Source organism: Stegostoma tigrinum, chromosome 18, assembly GCF_030684315.1.
Source record: "Stegostoma tigrinum isolate sSteTig4 chromosome 18, sSteTig4.hap1, whole genome shotgun sequence".
NCBI classification, from domain to species: Eukaryota; Metazoa; Chordata; class Chondrichthyes; order Orectolobiformes; family Stegostomatidae; genus Stegostoma; species Stegostoma tigrinum.
The window spans coordinates 60,727,712-60,749,238 of NC_081371.1; the positions used below are offsets into that span (position 1 = coordinate 60,727,712).

At 42.4% G+C, this 21,527-nt stretch overlaps 1 protein-coding gene across 8 annotated transcripts in view; it reads left to right on the forward strand.

Annotated features, from left to right (window-relative positions):
* Positions 1–2,805: 2,805 nt before the first annotated feature.
* The window catches only part of ppp1r12a (protein phosphatase 1, regulatory subunit 12A), a 193,120-nt gene continuing 174,398 nt past the window's right edge, over positions 2,806–21,527 (forward strand). For 7 of the 8 annotated variants that reach the window (XM_059652591.1, XM_059652593.1, XM_059652592.1 and 4 more), the window contains exon 1: positions 2,806–3,139. In XM_059652591.1, the coding sequence (XP_059508574.1) occupies positions 2,909–3,139 (231 nt within the window). In that variant the 5' untranslated portion in view covers positions 2,806–2,908. The remainder of the gene's footprint in view (positions 3,140–21,527) is intronic. The other variant, XM_048548685.2, reaches the window with a different exon arrangement.

The window sequence follows — 21,527 nt, forward strand, 5'->3', positions numbered from 1 at the left end:
TCTCGACCAAGATCCTCCTCATGAGGGAAAATATTTTTTCAAATGTACCTGTCAAGTCCCATTAGAATCTTTCAACAAGGTCGCCTCTCATTCTTTGAAACTTCAATGAGCACAAGCCCAATTTATTGCTTTTCACAAGACACTGTCTCCATACACAGGATAAACTGAGTGTTCTCTGGAGTTCCTCCAATGCTGGTATATCTTTCCTTAGGTCAAGGGTGCAAAACTGTTTACCACATTTCAGCAGTGGTCTGACTAGTGCCTTGCATAGTTTCAGCAAAGCCTCCCTACTCTAATATGCCATTCCTTTTGAAATGAACGCCATCATTCTACTTGGGTGTTAGCTTTTTGAGATTTTTTCATGAGGATAGCTTGAAATGTATCTTTTTGAAGTCTTTTCTCTATTTCAATAATATAAATCTCCTGTCTTCTTCCTGCCAAAGTGCAGAACCAAGTTTCTTGCTTTACCTATATTTCTCTGCAAACTATTGAGTCATTCTCACCATTTGCCTTCCCAACTATTTTTGTGTCATTTTCAAACTTGCTGACAGTTTCCTTACTAAAGTCATTAATACTGATTGTCAATAATTTTAGCCTCAGCACTGAACCCCGTGGCACTCCACTCATTACAGGTTGCAATCCTGAAAATGTGAAATGTCCCCCTTATCCCAACACTTAATCTACTATTAGTTAGTTAATCTCTATTCATGCCACCTCTGGTGTAAGTGGGATTTGAACTGAGAGACTTGAATCCATTCCGACCACCAGTGAAGTTCAGTAGCAGCAGTATGTATTATGTGCAAGATGTGCTGCAAAAATTCACCAAAGAAACATGACAGTGGCCTTCCAAATCCCAGGACAACATCAATCAAGAAGGATGTCAGAAGATACGTGGGAAAACCACCACCAACAAGCTCCCCTCCAAGCCACTCGCCATCCTGACTTGGAAATATATTAAAATTCCTTCACTATTGCTGGGTCAATTCCTGGAATTCCCTCTCTCAAAACAATGTGTGTCTACCTCTACAGCGCATGGACGGCTGTGGTTCAAGAAAGCAACTCACCCACACTTTCTCAAGGTCAGCTAGTGATGAGGAATAAACGATGGCCAGCCAGCAACACACATGTCCCATGAGTGGATAAAAAGAAAATGGACATTACCTTGTGCCACAAGAGCCCCTCTATCCATACTAACAAACTAAATATAACACCATGGCTTGTTTCTTACAAAGTAGCCTATTGTGTGGTGTCTTATGAAATACCTTATAAAAGATTGACACTTCAACTCCCTGTAAATAATAAGCAGCTAGCTGCTAAAAAGGGCAAGACATTCTATTTGGTACTGCAGACATTAAGTATTGTTGAAAAACTCACATTTTGTCAAAATGTTTGGTTTTGTACTTATCAGGACAATTTTCAATAAATACAAACGTAAAGAGGAAGGGCTTGTTTTAAATTGGACTAGAATAGCATGTTGATTGCTTAGCAAGTTGAGTCTGTCAGTCATATTTAACTGGCACATTCTCCATGCAAAGCCTCCAACCATTGGAGTCCACTTGTCAACCAATCAGCACTCTCTGAAGGGTCTAGGCCTGAAACGTCAGCTTTTGTGCTCCTGAGATGCTGCTTGGCCTGCTGTGTTCATCCAGCTACACACTTTGTTATCTTGTCAAGTGTCCTGATGAATGCAAGATAGAAATACTTCACAGAAATTAAGAGCAAGAGTAGCCCATTCAGCCCTTTGAACTTGCTTCACCATTCCATTTGATTGTGGCTGATCGTGCAACTCAGTACCCTCTTCCTGCTTTCACCCCATATTCTTTGGTCTGCTCATCCCTTAGACCGACATCTGACTTCTTCTTGAAAACCTTCAAGGATTTGGTCTCAAACACTTTCTGTGACAGAGAATTCCATCGGTTCAACAGTGTCTGGGTGAAGGCATCTTTCTTTATCTCAGTCCTAAGTGGCCTATCTTGTATCATTAGTGATCCCTGCTTCTGAATTTTCCCCAACTACCCCTCAGACCTGCCATTGGGATGATCCTTTCTGTATTTACATTACCTAGAACTGTTAGAACATTCTCATTCTTCTAACTCCTGTGAAGACAGTCCTCACCCATCTCGTATCTCGTCATTCATCGGTCCTACGATCCCAAAAATCAAAAAAACTGAAAGAACTGCGGATGCTGTAAATCAGGAACAAAAACAAAGTTGCTGGAGAAGCTCAACAGACCTGGCAGTATCTGTGAAGGAGAAAACAGAGTTAACGTTTTGGATCCGGTGACCCTTCCTCAGATCCCGTGAATCAGACTGGGAAACCTTTAATGCACTCCCTTTTATCAAAAGCAATTTTTAAAATCAACATTCCGAAATACATTGGGAGATACATACACACACATTCATGACCAGCTTTGGAGAAAGTTTCCAAGCCAGCAGGAGGATCCATCAAGCAAGAGATATCAGCCTATAGGTCAATGGGCGGGGTCCGGTATGGATAGGCGGGGTTCTGCGGATGGAGTGGGCGGGGTCGACGGTTGCAGGGGCGGGGTCGACGGTGACGTGAGCGGTGTCCAGAGCACAGATGCGGCTCGGAAACGGAGTGGGCGGGGTTGGAGCGAAGGCGCGGTCGAGAAACGGAGTGGGCGGGATCTGAAGTGCGGTGGGCCCGGCCAGGATGGGGAGGGCGGGGCCTGAAACGAAGAGTGCAGTGTCAAGGACAGCGATGGGCGGAGCCTGAAGGGAACGGGGCGGGGTCAGGAGTGAGTGGGCGGCCGGGCGCGGAAATCTCCTGAGGGGGCGTGGTTTATGGTTCTCGCGGGATCATGCAGATGAGCGGCGCCATGGCTCCCAGGGCGATGGGATAGCGAGCGGGAGGAGGAGAAGGCCAAGGCCCACAAGTAGCTAAGAAGATGGCGGACGCCAAGCAGAAGCGGAACGAGCAGCTGAAGCGCTGGCTTGGCTCAGAGACTGAGCTCGAGCCACCCGTCCTCAAAAAGAAGAAAACCAAGGTCAAGTTCGACGATGGCGCCGTGTTCCTGGCCGCCTGCTCGAGCGGGGACACAGACGAAGTGAAGAAGCTTCTGGACCGCGGCTCGGACATTAACTACGCCAATGTGGACGGACTGACCGCCCTGCATCAGGTGAGAGCACAGGCCCTGCGGCCGCTGCCTCGACCCGCACCGATAGCGGGCCCGGCGACCAAGCCCGCTGGTCTTTAGCAGCGCCCCATCACCTGGAGTTGCTGTCCCGGGAACCCGACAGTGGACGCATTAGCACCTCCACCCCGCAACATATTAACACCCCCCCCCCCCGCCCTCCACCCCGCAACATATTAACACCCCCCCCCCCGCCCTCCACCCCGCAACATATTAACACCCCCCCCCCCCGCCCTCCACCCCGCAACATATTAACACCCCCCCCCCCGCCCTCCACCCCGCAACATATTAACACCCCCCCCCCCGCCCTCCACCCCGCAACATATTAACGCCCTCCACCCCGCAACATATTAACACCCCCCCCCCGCCCTCCACCCCGCAACATATTAACACCCCCCCCCCGCCCTCCACCCCGCAACATATTAGCACCCCCCCCCGCCCTCCACTCCGCAACATATTAGCACCCCCCCCGCCCTCCACTCCGCAACATATTAGCACCCCCCCCGCCCTCCACTCCGCAACATATTAGCACCCCCCCCGCCCTCCACTCCGCAACATATTAGCACCCCCCCCCGCCCTCCACCCCGCAACATATTAACACCCCCCCCGCCCTCCACTCCGCAACATATTAGCACCCCCCCGCCCTCCACTCCGCAACATATTAGCACCCCCCCCCGCCCTCCACTCCGCAACATATTAGCACCCCCCCGCCCTCCACTCCGCAACATATTAGCACCCCCCCGCCCTCCACTCCGCAACATATTAGCACCCCCCCCGCCCTCCACTCCGCAACATATTAGCACCCCCAGCACATTAAAACTCTTCCCCAACACACACCGCCTCAGCACATTAAACCCCCCCCCCAACACACACCGCCTCAGCACATTAACTCCCCCCAACACACACCGCCTCAGCACATTAAACCCCCCCTCCAACATACACCCCCTCAGCACATTAACCTTCCCCTCCCCAACACACACACCCGCAGCACATTAAACCCCCCCCCAACACACCTCCGCAACACATGAACCTCCCCCTCCCCAACACCCACCCCTGCAGCACGTTAACCTCCCCCACGCACAACCCTGCAGCATGTTAACCTTCCCCTCCCCAACGCACACCCCTGCAGCATATTAATCACCCCTCAACGATTCCCCCAGCATGTTAATCCTGCTCCCCAAAACACAACCCCCGCACATTAATCCCCCAACACATGCCCCCTCCCCAACACACATCTCCTCCCCAACACACATCCCCAGCACATTAAACCGTCCTCTCCAACGCATACCCCCCCCAGTGCATTAGACCCCCTCCCTAGCACACACCCCCCAACACATTAACTGCCCTTCCCAACACACAACCCCTCCAGCACATTAACCCCCCTGCCCCAGCATGCTTCCTTTCACCCCCTCATGCAGTAACGCATGTTACCCCCTTCTGCGTTTCTTCCCCCTTTGCATTATCCCCAACATGCACCGTCTGCTGCTTTACTCCCAACTCTAACATGCCCCCACCCTGTGCATTACTCAACCCCAGTATGACTCCTGCCACGTTACCCTGTCTCTGATGTGTGCCTCTGGTGCATTACCCCCACCTCCAACATGCCCACCTCCTTGTGAATTACCCCACTGCCCTTGCCTTCGCCCCCAACATATGTCTCCCCTGTAAGTTGCTGCGCTGTCTCTGGCCCCCCATGTTTCGCCCCAAAACTACCATACTAGCTGATAACCAGCCCGCTGTTTCTTCTGTCCTGACCACCACCACCACCACCCCCCCCCGCCCCCAGCCTCCGTCATGTTTTCCTCTTACACCCCCAGTCCCCTCTGCACCGTCAATGGTCCTCCCTTCTCCTTCCTCGCTCCCTACTCCACTTCACGTCAGCACTTCCATTGCCTCAACACGACTTCTGTAAGTTGAAATTTTTCACCTCCCCTATCCCCCAACTTGCTTTCATCTTCTCACCATTACCTTTTTAACTCTGCCTCATCTTCCTTCCACCCCATCCACACTCTAACTTTTCCATACAGTACCAATCTGATGCCTCCCCTCAAAATTCTTGTTTGAAGTCCACACTGTTCCTTTTGTTCTCACCACTTAACAGCTCCTTTCCCATTTTATTTCCACCTCCCAGCTGTCTCTCCTAAGGTAGAGATTAGCTGCCCTTTGGTCACTAAGGGTGTGAACTGTGGAGATACTTGCCTTGGTTGAATGATAGGAATGGGAGTAACAGCTCGGGTCTGTCAGAAACAAAGTTGAATTCTTGTCAGATAGTAGGGACTGCAGATGCTAGAGAATCTGAGCTAACAAGGTGTAGAGCAGGATGAACACAGCAGGCCGAGCAGGAAAGCTGGTGGTTCATGCCTAGACCCTTCAGAAGAAGAAGGATCTAGGCCTGAAACGTCAGCTTTCCTGCTCCTCTGATGCTGCGTGGCCTGTTGTGTTCATCCAGCTCTACATCTTGTTAGCCCTGAATTCTTGTCAGTCACTTTGCGTTTGACTGGGCTGGAGTGCTGTCTCTGATCACAAGATGCCGTCTGTTGCCCTGAATATGTGTTGCCACTGTACGTGAGGATGAGGGACTTTGCAGCATTGCTGGAGACTACCATTATGACTTGGGCTGGAATTCTTTCCCAAGTTACCCCTTTCTACTGCCTGAGCTTCACTGCTGCTGTGGAAATAGGCTTTCGAAGCTGTTGCACTGAATTTGAGGTGTAAACAGAGCCTGAAAGCTGAGTTCTCAGGCTGAGTGACAGCTCTGTGACCACAACTCAAACCGCTTTGTTGCACCACAAGTGTAGGTTTATGAACTTTTGCACCCTTTGTGTGGTCTTAGTTTGTATTGGTTCAGAGGTTTTCTTCGTGTACTATGAAGGCGTTGAAGTCCATCGATGAAGGATATTGCATTCACTTGTTTCACAAATAGATTTCCACAGTCATGTTGCATGTTGCTGTTTCTTTCATTGACGAAATTGCTATGATTGAGCATCCTCTATCTTCCTGGCAGGAAATTGCACTTTGTTCATCTGAGTTGAAGTTGTGCAGTAGATGTTGTGCAGCCTCCTGTGCATCTAAAGCATGTTCTTATTTGTCAGTTTTTGATTTGTGTGATGAAGGCTGTCCAATATATGTTGGCTTGCTTTTGAACAAATGATTCTAAATGTTAGATTTCTCCATGATGCTGAAATAACCTGAGCAAACACAGTCTTTGACCTTAGCAGGGACGAATTGATTGCTCAACAGCTCTAACTGAAGTATTGCAATTATACAAAATGCAGCAGTAAAGTTTTTAGCTTGTCATAACTGTGATCAGCCTACGCCTGGGAATCTTTAAATGTCTGTTTTTGGATTTGAGTGCATTTAGCATTTGTTGATGACAATTGTCATTGTGATCCCTGTGCTCCAAAGTTCCTGCAAGTATTGATTTTATGATCACACTTAAGGTATTTTGTGGTTCAGTTTATTTATTGGGTAATAACTATTCCATGACTGACCATGGTTAAGACTAACAACTTTGACCAAGGTTAAGGTATGTTTCATTGATATATTTATGCAACTCAGGATATATACACTGACCTGGAATTCTTGTGCAAAATCAGGTTTATCTTATCACTTAATATTTCAAGGTGTCTAGTCTTAAAATCATGGAGCTGCAAAATTAAATTCTGTAAAACGTTCTGCAGCACACTCTTCAGTACCTGCAATGTCAGATGATGGCAGGTGTACAATAAAAATAGTTCCTGTCACAGAACACTAGATAGAAATGTATTCAAAAATATGTTAAACATTTCCTTTTAAAGGTAAATGAAGCTTATAGTACAGGGTAGTGTGATTCATAGTATGCACTACATGGTGCCGGTTTGATGATATCAGATGGGCGGATACATTCCACCCTGCCGTGCTTTGCAGTGTGCATTCCTGAGATGACAGACAATGGAAACCATGGTTTAGAATGGAAGCATTCCTTAGCTGCTAGGTTTGAAGTGACCTCTCTTTGAGGATGGACATTTTGTTGAAAAATGGGAATGATGAGTACATGGGGCTTCTGATGTACTTGCACATTACAATGGTAATTTACTGAAAACTAGTAAGTGTCCGAGTCATTTCAAATGTATGTTTTGGGACCAAGTCAACTGCATCAGTGTTTTGACAGACTATGGACAGCAAGAATACAGCTGAAGTATAACACAAATTCTGTTTCACCCTGATATTAGCTTTCCAGAAGAATGCAGTGAATCTAGTTTTGATCACCTGTTTTAGGCACGTTTTATTCAGTGAGATCCTTCCTTATAAATTAGAGAGAAATTACTTTTCTGATTCTACTAAGATTCCTTGAATGGATCGAATTTCAGCACTTCTAAACATAGGGACATTTCACTGTCAATCATTGACATTCTTTCCATGGATGGCAGCGGTTGAAGTGAAATATCAGTGTTTGCTGACAATTTGCAAATGGCTTAAACCCTAGTTTAGCTTTGAGGACAACAGGTTGGTTTACTGTTGATCTGAATAATGACCCTGACATATTGTCACTTGTTTTCTCTTGATGGCTGTTCCTGGTTTAAAAGTTGTAATGCAGTTTTTTATGATGAATACTGATTTTGGTTGCAGCTGTACATCTGCTTTCTCTGCACTTAAGTCAGTGAAGCAGATCCTTGATAATAAAATGTGAGGCTGGATGAACACAGCAGGCCCAGCAGCATCTCGGGAGCACAAAAGCTGACGTTTTGGGCCTAGACCCTTCATCAGAGAGGGGGATGGGGTGAGGGTTCTGGAATAAATAGGGAGAGGGGGGGAGGTGGACCGAAGATGGAGAGAAAAGAAGATAGGTGGAGAGGACAAGAGAGTTGCAGTGGGAGAGACATTCCCTGAGGTTGGTCCGGAGGGAGGAGATCCTTGTGAAGGTTTTGAGATTTCTTTGAAATTTGTGCTTTTGACCCATGTGTGAATGGATGCTGTGGAATTGCTCTGAGTATCATACCTTGTGGGCAGTTCTTGAGCCAGGTGTTCTGACGCTATCTCTTGTCTACTTCAGCTGATGTCATATTGTAAGTGGCTTTTTTCCTTGGCATGTCTGCATCTCATGTTTGCTTTTGTCGTTTCATTTTGATTCAAAAGATAGAAAATATCGCTGGTATTAGTGAGTTGATAAGTTTGAGAATGGCTGACCAATAGAAGAAATTTAGAGTTGGGTCTGAAATCAAGTTTCTTCAACTCTACACAGGAACGTATGAGACAGGAATAGAAGTGTACCACGTATTCCTTTGAGGATTCTCTACCATTCAATACCATGATGGCTGACTTGTTTGTGTTTTGAATTTCATATTCTGATCTGATATCAAAAACCTTGCATTCTTGTAAGGCAAAGGTATCACTCTTCACCGTGAATATGTATAATGACAGGACTTCAGAGACAGAGTTCCAAAGTTGCACAACCTTCTGAGAAAACGTTTCTCTTCAAGTCTGTCTCTTTTTTAAAAAAAAAATTCCCTCATTTTAAACATAGTTCCCCATTTGTGGACTCACCCGCAAGAGGAAACCTTATTTTCATGCCCCTCTTTCCAAGACTATTTGGGATCTTAAACACTTGAATCAATTCACCCCTCGCTCTTCTGAATTCGACTTGGAATAGGCCCAGTCTGTCTCAATTTAATGTTGTAAGGCAAGCTGCTTATTCCAGTAAATCCTTTCCAAATGATCTCCATTGAAGTACACAGTATATAATAGAGTGAAAGCTAAGCTAGCAGCCTGACGAGCTACATAACTAAACTTGTTGTCATGATTTTAGGATTAGAAAATTGGGAAGTGAGACATTCTCCAGCCATTTCAGCTTTGAGAGCTGTCCTCTGATCTGTATAAATGAGTATTTAATTCTTTAGGAGGTATTTGATAACTCTGGAAAGTAGGGTGAAATTCAACAAAATTTTAACACAACCAACAAGCTTTGATTGTCACATTTGTTACTATATTTGCCTGTAATGTGAAGTTGTTTTAGCGCCTTTGGTTGACACTAATTTCTTCGTGAAAAGAATTGCACTTATTTTATCTTGTTGAATGATTTTCAACTGCATTTGAGCTCCACTTTTGCTTACTGTGTACATTAACCTATGACTGGATAGTGCTGAAAACCCAAGGTTTAAATGGCTGTATTTCCAGCTCAGAATGCTGCATATGTGAATGTAAATTTTCATTTGCTGAAATTAATTTCTGGAAATACAGTTTCAGAATGTGCAGAGATAACAAGGTGTAGAGCTGGATGAACACGGTAGACTAAGCAGGAAAGCTGACAGTTCAGGTCTAGGCCCGAAACCTCAGCTTTCCTGCTTGGCCTGCTGTGTTCATCCAACTCTACACCTTGTTATCTCGGATTCTCCAGCATCTGCAGTTCCTATTATCTCTGAATGTGCAGATATGACTTTTTAATTCAGTTGAGAGATCGGGACATCCGTGGCTCAGCTGGCATTTATTGCCCATTCCCAATGCCCACAAGGCAGTTAAGAATCATCTAATTTTCTGTGGGTCTGGAGCCACGTGTGGGCCAGACCAATTAAGGATGGTAGAATGCCTGCCCTGAAGGACATTGGTAAATCAGGTAGGTTTTTATGACAATCAGCAGTGGTTACATGATCACCATTGTGTGAACTTAATCCCATATTTTTAGAACTGAATTCACATTTGACAAGGTGGGTGTTGAGCCCATGTCCTAGACATCAGCCTGGAGTTCTGATTTAATCACCTAATGATATTGCCACTTTGCCACAACTTAGTCAGATTTCCCCAGCGAATGTCTGGTTGTGTCTCCCCTTAATAATGTAGTGCAATTGATCCTTAGTGTTTTAGGTACTAGGGTAAGTTAATGAGTTCTACAAACATAGCTCAAAGATATACCACCTTGATGCAATTGGAAGTGGTCAGTAAACGTGATTGCCATTGTCCATATCTCAAAGACACGTTATTAAAAGGTGACCATACTGACATAATATTGTGATAATTGCCAACTAGGAGAAACACTCCTGGTAAGCCGAATGCCATGCACAGTATGCCTTTTACCGTTTTCCCCCTTTCCCAGCTTGATACTCAGCAATGAGACATGGATAAATGTCAAAACCTACTGCATTATATTTGATAAGTTGTCACAAGGAATTAAGATAAAAGTTAGTGTTTGTCTGACTAGGAGATGACTGATTTTCAAAATCATGCCCCTTCAGATTTATTGTTTTCAGTTTGAATGCTTGTGCTAAAATATCAAGTCCCTGTTGGCTGTGATGGCTTTGGTGCCACATACTGTCTGCCTTGCACACCAAACAGTATAAATGGTGCAAACCGGAAAACTTGCCTTTATGCAATGCTGTCTAGGCCTCGATGTCAAAACACTGCATAATAAATTAGACATGTTTCAAATGCAGCCACTTCTGATGACAAACACAACAGCTAATGTCAGTTTGCACAGATCAAGATCCCAAAATGGACACTGCAGAATGAGAGATAATGAACTGCAGATGCTGGAGAATCCAAGATAATAAAATGTGAGGCTGGATGAACACAGCAGGCCAAGCAGCATCTCAGGAGCACAAAAGCTGACGTTTCGGGCCTAGACCCTTCATCAGAGAGCAAAATCAGTTTTTTTTAAGTTTCTGGGTATGATATCCTGTAGCAGTATTTGGCTAATTACTGTTAGATGTAGAAATGTATACTTAAACTGGAAGTTAGCAGTTCAGCAGAACTAGAGGGGAGAGATATTTTAAAAAAGACATGAAGGGAAAATTTTGTCAGAGGGTGGCTCGTGTTTGGAATGAACTTCCTGAGGAAGTGGTGGATGCAGGTACGGATATATTTAAAAGATTTTGGATAAGTACGTGAATATGAAAGGCTTGGAGGAATATGGGCCAGGAGCAGGCAGGTGAGATTAGTTTAGTTTGGGATGATGTTTGGCTTGGACTAAAGGGTCTATTTCTATGCTGTGCGACTCTGACATGATAGTTTGGCCAAAAGTAGACGTGCAAGGTTTAACTCTCTGCAAATTGGGTGTGACTTCTGTTTACCTTGTCAGAAGTGTTTGATAGTTAAAGTAACGTATTTGAAACCCACCTTAAATCCTATCTCCGGAAGCATGGTACTTAGCTGTAGTTAAAAGCAGTTCATCTATTACTAAACATGGATAATTGCTTTTGGCGGATGCAGTAGCTGTGGAACTGGGACGCATATTGAAGTTGAAGAAACAACTTGGAGCTCTGCTCTGAGAAACCAATGCTTGGAACTCCATTCTCAAGTAAATCTGAGAAACTTTGATTTTAATGTTTATACTGTGCTAAATGTTACCACATTCTCTGTAGAAGTGCTTTCATATTGTAGAAAAATGCCATGTTCATTGGAGAAGTTGTCAGTTGTGGTTCGCCGAATAGTATACTCACAACTGGGTAGAGGGTTTTGAGTTGACATCCCACTCCAGATTTGAAATGCAGAATCAAGACTGACACCAGTGCAGTTCTGAAGGACTATTACTCCATATTTCAAATAAGTCATGAAACTGAACCTCACCCAAATTCTCAGAGATGCATAAGGTGCATGCCACTATGACAAGCAATGAAGTGCCCCCCCCCCCCCGCCTTTACCGTGTTGTGGATTAATATTTTATATCCCCTGTGTGACATTGCAAAAATAGATAATCTAGCCATTATCACATTTTTTTGTGATGGCTTGCTGTATACAAATTGACTGCCAGTTTCCTACGTTATCGTTGTTCTGGCACTTTAAATGTATTTCTATAGCTGCTAAATGCTTTTGGATGTCAAGACAAGAAGTGCATAGTAAAAGTTTTTTCCCTTGAACATCTTTGGCATGAATTTTGACTTTTTGCCAACAAACATAATGCAAGCAAGTTTGAAAGGACAGTGCTGTATGATAAAAACTGGGCCACTCAGCTCATCAGGCCTTTGCCAGTCTACTTAGATGACTTGTTTTTGTTAGTAGATTTGTTTGGTAATGTGCTTCATGTCTTGAGGATGTTCAGATGATTCAAAATAGAGAATAACATTGATCCACAGGGCACTTGTGGTTGTCACATTTGTACCTTCATTCGATGGTGGTTAGAGTGTTTTCTGCCCCAAAGCCAAAAATGTATTGATTAAGCCTGCAAAATCCTGCCCAGAAGAAAGAACAAAATGAGACTTTTGGTCCAGTATCTCCATGCTGTTCAGTAGTTGCTCCCCCATACGCATACAGGCCTGAAATCTGGAAAGAATAGCCAAATCTACTGGGGTGAAAGACCTTGTAGGTTGCAGTTGCAATGCATGAAATGAGGATTTATTTTCATATTTGTTGAACTTTGATCAATTGAAATGCTGTTTTTGCTCGAGTTTTAATTGAACTAAAATTTTGTGGCAGTCAAAACTTAATCCAAAGTCTATTCCCTTTTGGATAAAGGGATCTGTGCAATGCAGTAAAATGCTCCTAATTCTTTTTCAGTTGTTGATGAGAGAAGGAGGCAGCACTGCTGATGTCAGGTGATTTCCCTCTCCCAACTGATTGTGTGGTCTTTTGAGGTTGAGGTGGAGGTGCTGGTGGACAAAGTCTGAAGTCACATGACAGCAGGGTATAGTTTCTTTTCCTGAAGAAGGGTCCAGACCCAAACGGTCAGCTTTCCTGCTCCTCTGCTGCCTGGCCTGCTGTGTTCATCCAGCTCCACACCTTGTTATCGCAGATTATAATCCAACAGGTTTATTTGAAATCAGACTTTGAGTGTAGCCCCTTCATTAGGTCTTCACCTGACTTGACTTCTGACTTGGTCCATTGAAGACATTGTTGCTGCTTCCCCCTCCTCAGTAATGGGGGAAAAATGATCAATTTTGTTTCCAGTTTCTATCCTGCTCTTACCTGGTCCATCTCTGATTCCTTCCTTCCTTTCCTCAACGTAAGTATTTTCATTTCTGGGAATACTGATGTCTATTAGAAACCTACTGATGCCAACAGTTCCCTGGACTATACATCCTTGCACATGACTTCCTGTCAGGTCTGTATGCCATTCTCCCAGTTTCTCTGCATCTGTTCTGATGATGGGACATTGCATAAAGTGGAGGGGTGCCTCAGAAATGTCCAGTTTCCCTCAAACTCCATAGTTGACAGGGCCATTCTCTGTGTGTGAATCATTTCCTTTATTTATGCCCTCAACCCTTATCATTCCTCCCACAACACACGTAGGATCTTCTTCATTGTTGTCACTTCATGTCCATCAGCTTCTAAAGGACCAGAAGCTGCCATTTCCTCAGCCTCCAATGTGATACCACCACTAGTCACCCATTCCCTTCCTCTCCCTTAGCACTTTGCAGGGACTGTTTCTTCCAGGATACTTCTTGTCTACTCCTCTTCCACTCCCATCATCCTGATGACAACTTCTGATGCAGTTGCAGAAGTTGCAATTCCTGCCTGCCTACTATGTCCTTCCTTTCTATCCGAGGTTCCAGTCACAGTGATTTAGTTGCGCTTCATTCAGTCTAACTTCTGACTACATGGTTGTCATTGTGGTCTCCTCTACATTTGGGATCAAAATACAGGTTGGGCAGCTGTTTTGTGGAGCACCTGCATTTGGTCAGTAAAAATGACCCAAGCTTCCAGTAGCCTGCTACTTCAACACACCACTGTATTCACGGATCACCGTTTCTGTTTCGGGCCTGTTATAGTGCCCGAGTGAGGCTCAGTGCAAGCTGGAAGAACACCATCTCGTTTTCCTTTTGGACCCCCTGCAATCTTCAGGACTCGACATAAAGTTCAATAATTTTAGAACCTGACCTCTTCGTTCCATTTGCCCGTATCCTAGGTCCTGTTATGACATAGGTTTCTTTCAGCACAGCCAGCCCTTTTTCATCCACTCATCATCCCCATCACAAACTCCTTTATTTCCCTGGCTTACTGTCGACTATCCCTTTGTCTGCCTTACTTGGTTCCTCTGTCTCCACTTATCCACTTAATCCTTTGCATCACATCCCATCATTAACAAATATTCCACCTTTTCCTTGCTACTATCAATTCTGAAGAAGCGACATATGTTAACTCTGCTTTTTTTGGCAGATGCTGCCACATCTGAGTTTTTTTTGCCTATTCTTTATGGGATGTGGGGCATGCTGGCAAGACCAGGATTCTTTGCACAAGTCTAATTGTCCTTGAAGTTAGTGGCTTGCTGGGCCATTTAAGAGGCCAATTAAAAGTATAAGTAGGCCAGCTTGGTAAATGTGGCTATGAAGGAGATTATTGAACTACATGAGGTTTGTAACATCAATCAAAGATTGTTCCGTGGACACCATTATTGAAGATATCCCGGTTTCAAGATTTAATAATTCAACTTCACATGCTGCCGTGAATTGGATTCCATGTACCCAGAGCCATAGCTTTGGGCTTCTGGATTACTAATCCAGTGATGTTAGTAGTATGCTACCATCTTTCCAATTACCAAGAATGAATAAAATATTTTTGGTTGAAACTAAATCTGAAATTGATGGTCAAGCTTAGCAGTTCTGAGGAAGGGTCACTTAACCTAAAATGTTAACTCTGATTTCTATCCACAGATGCTGCCAGACCTGAGCTTTTCCAGCATTTTGTTTTGTTTGATTTGCAGCATCAGTTCTTGCAGTTTTTTCAGATGATTTAATTGTCTTTTAACAGAAAATAGGATAAAACATCTGTTTATGTTATTTCATTGTGAATTTTCTAAAATTGTGTGTTTAAGAATTTAAGTTGTGGTCCAGAATTTTATATAGAAGAAAATGTACCTTCAGTTTCAATGCGGAATGTGTGTTTTGGTTTGATAGTTAATGATTTAAGTTATGTTCAGATGAACAGGGCTTAGTCGATTTTTTAAAAAAGTGTTACTAACTTGCCTTTTTCAGGGCACAAAAAACTGCATTCTTAATACCCTTGATTCAACATGATTATATTTGTTTTACACCTGTATTTTTAAAAGAGTAATGAACTCATCCACAGCAGAAAGCTGCATCTGTTCTTACTCCTTTGCTTGTTGGATTTAGTGCACTTTGCATTTTTAACATAATCTTTTAGAAATGGAGAAATAATTACCATTAAAATAATCACAATTTTCTTCAGTGAAATAAACAATAAAAACACCATAGCAAGTATATGTGGTCACTTGCTCTCAAGAATAGGGTTAGTATAAATTTCCATTAAATTCCAGAGTTCTATTTGACTGAATGATTGGTGTGCTTTTATCATGTACATGGTGTTTCTTTTTGTACTTCAGCTTCAGGAATGAAATGGAATTTTGATTTTGTCTAGACTAAAAGACATAAGTAAAATAGAATTTGTTTGCTGTTTAAACTCTTGACTTGTTAACCCCCTTTAGATTTTGAAGTTACTATTGTCAGCTGCCTTGATGTGGAAATTCCCAATCAATTTAATGGTCATTTGCATAAATTTATACAAATTTAGTAGAATGACATGTTTAAATGGATATTTCAAAAGATAATAGCATTGGCACGTCTGCACTCATGAAAGAAAAACTATGCACAGAGTCATGCAAATCTTTTGCATCAAAGAAAATTGGTGTTGTTGACTGAAGGAACACAAGCCATGAATGCTTTAAATGAAACCAGCAATTCAAACTTGGCTGTCAGCCCGTTAATCAGCATACCAAGTGCCATAATATTCTTGCAACTTGGCTTTGTTAAAATGTCCGTTGCTCTCTGTTCTCTCGTTTGCAGTAATTTGATTTGCCTGAGCTGGTTACTTGCTTACAGCTTTCTGCCTTGGCAGAAATAAGACTGAAAAAAGTGTTAATGACTAGCTGATTTTCTAAAAAGACTGGTGACAGTTTGTAAACTTCATGAAGAGGAGCTCGAATCTGAAATGTTCGATGTTCAAGACCCTTGGTGTCAAATAAGGGCTTTCTGCAAAGTTCACGTTGCAGTTCTGTCATTGGAGACACTTTGTGTTAATTGGAAATCAGTGGCTTTTCTCATGAGGCAAACTTTAAAATAGAATAATTTTACTTCTTAGATTAGCTATGCTGTTGGGTGGCCAAAGGCCAGTTTCTTAACCCTGGAAAAGCTTTTATTTTAATTATAGTGCCTTAGTAAATATGTGTAATTGTGCGTGGTGTTTGTTATTATGCTGAAAAACTCCATTACAAGTTGCCACTGTTCACTTTGGAGCTTAGGAGAACTTTGATTCTGAACTGGTATGAGATGTTGATGGAACTGTATCTGGCTCCCTTCTTCTGGTAGCTGACTCAGTAATCCACAAAAAAGGCTTTCTGTTTTGTGACATGGTGCCTTCTGTTGGATCTAATCCATCAACATCCAAAATTAACCCAAGCAAATACAAAAACACCTCAGTGCTAATTGTCTGAAGCTTGGTTGTCTTGATAGAGGAGTGTTTTATGATTTTTAGATTTTAAATAGGATGGAATGGCAACACAGATCAGAATTAAATTGGGAGTTGTGATGCCTGTGGTCTTATCTTTGTGAGCAGAAGTGTAAGGCTTTCAGCCTCATTTCTGTGGTAGCACTTTCATCTCTCCATTTAAAGGTCATGGGTTTAATCCCTATACCAGATACTTAAGCACATGATCAAAGCTAACACTTCAGTACAGCACAGAGTGAGTGCTCCATTGTCAGAAATTCCATCCAGCAGACCAGTTAAGAAACCATAGTTCTCATGTGCCTTCAGCCGCTGTGAAAAATCAAAGCGTGATTTGAAGAGCTAAAGAGAGATTGCAACACCTTGGCTTCTGGAATGACATCAAAATATTGCCTTGTCATTAATTTAAATTGTTCGCTTAACTCCATTCCCAACAGATTTGATGAGCTTATGTAGATGGTAACTGTAATGACAAGTCGTAATTCACTAAGAGTTAGCTGTTGCACTCCCCACCTTACAGCAGTGTGTATGCTTCAGAAAATACCTTATTGGCAGTGAAGTCCTTAGAGGTCCCCTGAGAGCAAGAAGATTTTCATGGAAATGCATGTCTGTTTTTCCTAAATTCAAAAATGCTTGTGTATCAAGATATAGGTATCGAATTAAGGCATTCGGCCCATTAAGTCTGCTCTCCTATTGGCTCATGACTAGTGTATTTCTGAATCCCATTCTTCTACTGTTCCCTTTTACTAATTAAGAACCTATCTACTTGTCTTCAAAAAATTCAATAACTTGGCCTCCACAGCCTTCTGTGGCAATAACTTACACAGTTTCACTGCTCTTTGGCTGAAAAAATTCCTCTTCATCTCTGACTGAAGGGCTCATCTCTTCACTGAGGCACTGCCCTCAGGTCCTAGTTTCTTCTAGTAGTGGAAACATCTCCACCTCCACATTACCTAAGCGCCTCAGCATTCTGTAAGTTTCATTCAGATTCCACCCCCTTCATCCTTCCAAATGTCGCATACATGTAAGCATATGACAAGCCCTGGGATCATTCTTGAGAATCTGCTGGAGGACCAACACTTGCTTCCTTAGATACCAGGTCCAAAACTGCTTAGTGTTCCAAAAGCGATCTCACCAGAGCCGTGGACCGTCTGAGCAGTACAGCCCTGCTCTTGTGTTCCAGCCTCCTCAAAATTCTGCTTGACCATTAGGATTCGTTCAAGCTGAAGTTTTAAAGCATCATCTTCATTTGTCACATCAAAGCAGTGGAAATTCAAGGCTGAAGATTAAAATTCTTCTGTTAATTTCCTTCTGTCCAAAACTGCAATGTGAAGAATGATTGATTTGTTTTTAAGAATCTACCAGTGCCTCAATATAATGGTGGGCCAGTCCAAATGTTCTGTTCAAACAGGACAAACTCACAGTTGAGAAAGAGGTAAATTGCGCCACGTTGCTTAGGTTTTGTGGACTAGATTACCTGCAGTAGAGACAATTTGAAAGATTGGCTGCTTCCCTCGAGCAGTCAATAGCATTTAAATAAGAACCATTACAGTAAGGGTAGCTGCTTTGGGTTCAATGTAACAGTGATTGTCATTGAATTCAAACTAAAGGGTTCAAATCCCCGCTTGCCTGATGGTGAAATTTGAATTTAGTGAACCACTTGGATGCCATGAGTGAAAAAAGCTTAATGTTCAGTTTTTCTATTTGTGCTTTATCTGTCTGTCTTGCTTGTAGGTTGTTTCAACATTTATCATTTATCATTTATCTTTGCAATGCCATTGCCACATGCACTTGTGCTTTTGGACTATTAGGCAGCATACTAAATCGAGGTTCAGGCATAGATTTGTTTAGCTGCTCTTGCTAGTTTTATATTAATCAAATAATGAAATACAACGCAGGCAAGCTAACTAGTTTTTGGGAAATAAGCAATATTATTTTAATTTTAAAATTGCTCCTCCATATGCCCTTGTCGCCTTCACAAACCTTAATTCGTAAGATTTTGTACTGAATTTGTTAGCGAGTTTTTGTTTATATCCATTTCTTGAATGCAGTTTAAATGTTCACTTTGTTTTGACACCGTGACTGCACCAGAAACCTTAGTCTGTATTCTAACTTAGACCAAGTCTTGCACACTCATCACTCTCTGCTCACTTTACCCCAATTAAGTAATGCCTTGATTTTAAATGTACATCAGTGTCCTCCATGGCCTTGCTGGTCCTTATCACTGTCACGTACTTCAGCCTTGTAACCTTCAGATATGTGTCTCTCCAATTCTATCTTTATTTTAATTACTGTATTGAATTGGGTATACTGATGACTGTGTCTTTGACTGTCCAATCATAAACTTTAGGATTCCCTCCTGAAACCCTTTTTGCCTCTTTCACTTGAAGTCACTTAAAATGTTCTTTAGGAAAATCTTTTGCTTATCTTCTCTCTTACTCCTTGTAGCCTGACATCAAATTTTTTTTTCTGCTGCCTCCTTCGTACTTTGGTTTTGTCTAAATATAAATTACTGCATGTTCTTATCTCTGATCGATGAAAATGACATCAGATGAGATGATTTATTGATAAAGTGGTATAGTTTGTGGAGTTTTGAAGGCCAGTCTCTGGGAGAAAAAGCTCAAGAAATAAGCTGAAGCAAAAATATAGTAGTCTTTTGGGGAAATCAGTGAAGCGTCAGAAGATATGAAGTAAAAGGGAAGGGAGAGGAGTGGAGTTCCCAAGAGAATGGAGTTCATTTTGACTGATAAAGATCAGGGAGGGGGTGAGAGAGTTAGGCACGGCGAGAGGATTTGTAAATGCTACAGCGACATTCAAAGATTGAGTGCGAGTTAATATAGGTGATGCATGCGTGACCTTTGAATGCTATAGTATCCAGCGTAGAAATTCATGAACAAGTATGACTGTGTTTTCTAAATTATTTTTCTTTTAACCACACCAGCTTGCCTTCTACTATTTCAAGACTTGGCTTCATTAAAATTTCAGAAATTCCACAGAGAAGAATTTGTCAAATTTTGCAGAGTACAACATCACTGATGTTGGAATAAAGAACTGTGAACTAAACTTGCAACACTTGTAGATTTCATTTAAAGATATTTGTGGGTGTTTGTTCCTATAATGAGGGCTAGAGTAGATGTTATGATATGCTTTGAGGATCCTTCTTTGTCTTTGTATATCACTCAAAGACGTAGACCGTTACTTGAAGCGTTAATTGAAATGTGTGCTAAGATGCAAAACTTAACAAGAAAATTCGGTTCAATTAACAGATTTAGCTGATTAAAAAATAGAACTGCATGTATTTGTTTCACATGTTGACTTAGCTACATCTGATTGCTATACTAGGTAATATTTAATAAAATCATGTAACTGCAAATTTTGTTCACTGATAGTTGGTTTAGTTTTGACAGATTCCCAGACTACTGTCAATTGCACCATAAAATAAAATGCATTTATAATAGTAAATGATATTTTTCTCTGAAAGCATTAAAGAAAACAACTTGGTTTTAACAACTGATAAGTTGCTTGTGTGAAGCCTTATATGGGTGGTTTATTTTGAATCTATTTACGTCATGTATGCCTGCAATTAAACTTTGTAACTATTCCAAGAACGGTAGTTTTATGATGGGGAGCTGGCAAAGACAGCTAATCTTCAATTTTTGCTTACACACTCTAGCTAAAGAAAACTCCCATTGGAGAATGTGCAGAACAGCATTCTCTGCAGTTTTGATTTGCATTGGAAGTAGTTTACAGAACTTAACAAGGCTAATTGACACATGACGGGTTTGTCTTACGGGAGATTGAGTAGCTTGGGCCGATGTTAATTTGAATTTAGAAAAATGAAACATGACCATCTTGAAACATGGTTTTAAAGGGACATATGGTGGACAGCCATTGTCTAACTCAGCTTTGAATATATTCAGGCTTTTGAGCAAAGGAGTCAAAGTTTTGTAGACAGGAGAGTTGAATTGAAATCACTTTCTCATTAACCATGATCTCATGGAGTTTCAGGCATTTATTTATGTGAACGAGGAACAGAAGTAGCTGTTTGGCCTCGAGTCTGCTGTGTTAGTCAATAAAATCATGGCTGATTTGCTTGTGTTCTGAATTCCACATTCTCTTCTACTTCAGAGTTTGTTTTCCTCAGAGCATCCCAGGCAGACCCATTCCCCAAACCCACCTAATCTACACATACCTGAAAGCTATGGGTAATTTACCATGGCCAATCCACTTAGCCTGCACGTGTTTGGACTGTGGGAGGAAACCGCAGCTCCCCAAGGAAACCCACACGGACAAGGGGAGAATGTGCAAACTCCACAGACAGTCGTCTGAGGGTGGAATTGAACCTGGGACCCTGGCACGGAGCAATTTATTGATCTCTAAAAGTATTCACTGACCTCATCTTCAATATCATCTGAGGCAGATACCTCCTAAATCCCTTTGATAAGTATTTACCCCTCATATCCATTCTAAAAGGACAACCCTTAAAATTAAAGCAGTGGTACCTAGCGCTGGCTTGTCAATTAGAAGAAGCATCTGTTTCATGGCCTCTTTGTCCAAACAGTTCAAAATCTGACAAGCTTCATTGACTTTACCCCTTGCTGTTCTAAATTTGAGTGGAAATAAACTGATCCTGATAGGACAACTTGCAAATTCTGGGTCTCAATCTCGCAAAACTCTCAGTTGCTTCCGCTGTATTTATATCCTTCGTTAAATCAGGAGACCAAAGCTGTATTCTGGATCTTATCTTTTGAATGACCTGTTATAACTGTCAGCCTGGTGGATCAAATGGCCTATAGCACTTGACACTTGTGTTTAGACCAGCCCCAGTTCTGATTTTAGCCTTTAATGTCAAGCATGTACATGTGAACATCTATCAGTCACTAATTTTCAGGCACTTCAGAAATGTACCTGAGTGCATTTCAAACTCCACTTAATTATCATAGATAATTATTATAGAATTCCTACAGTTTGGTACAAGCCCTTTGGCCCAACAAAAATCCACACAGCCCCT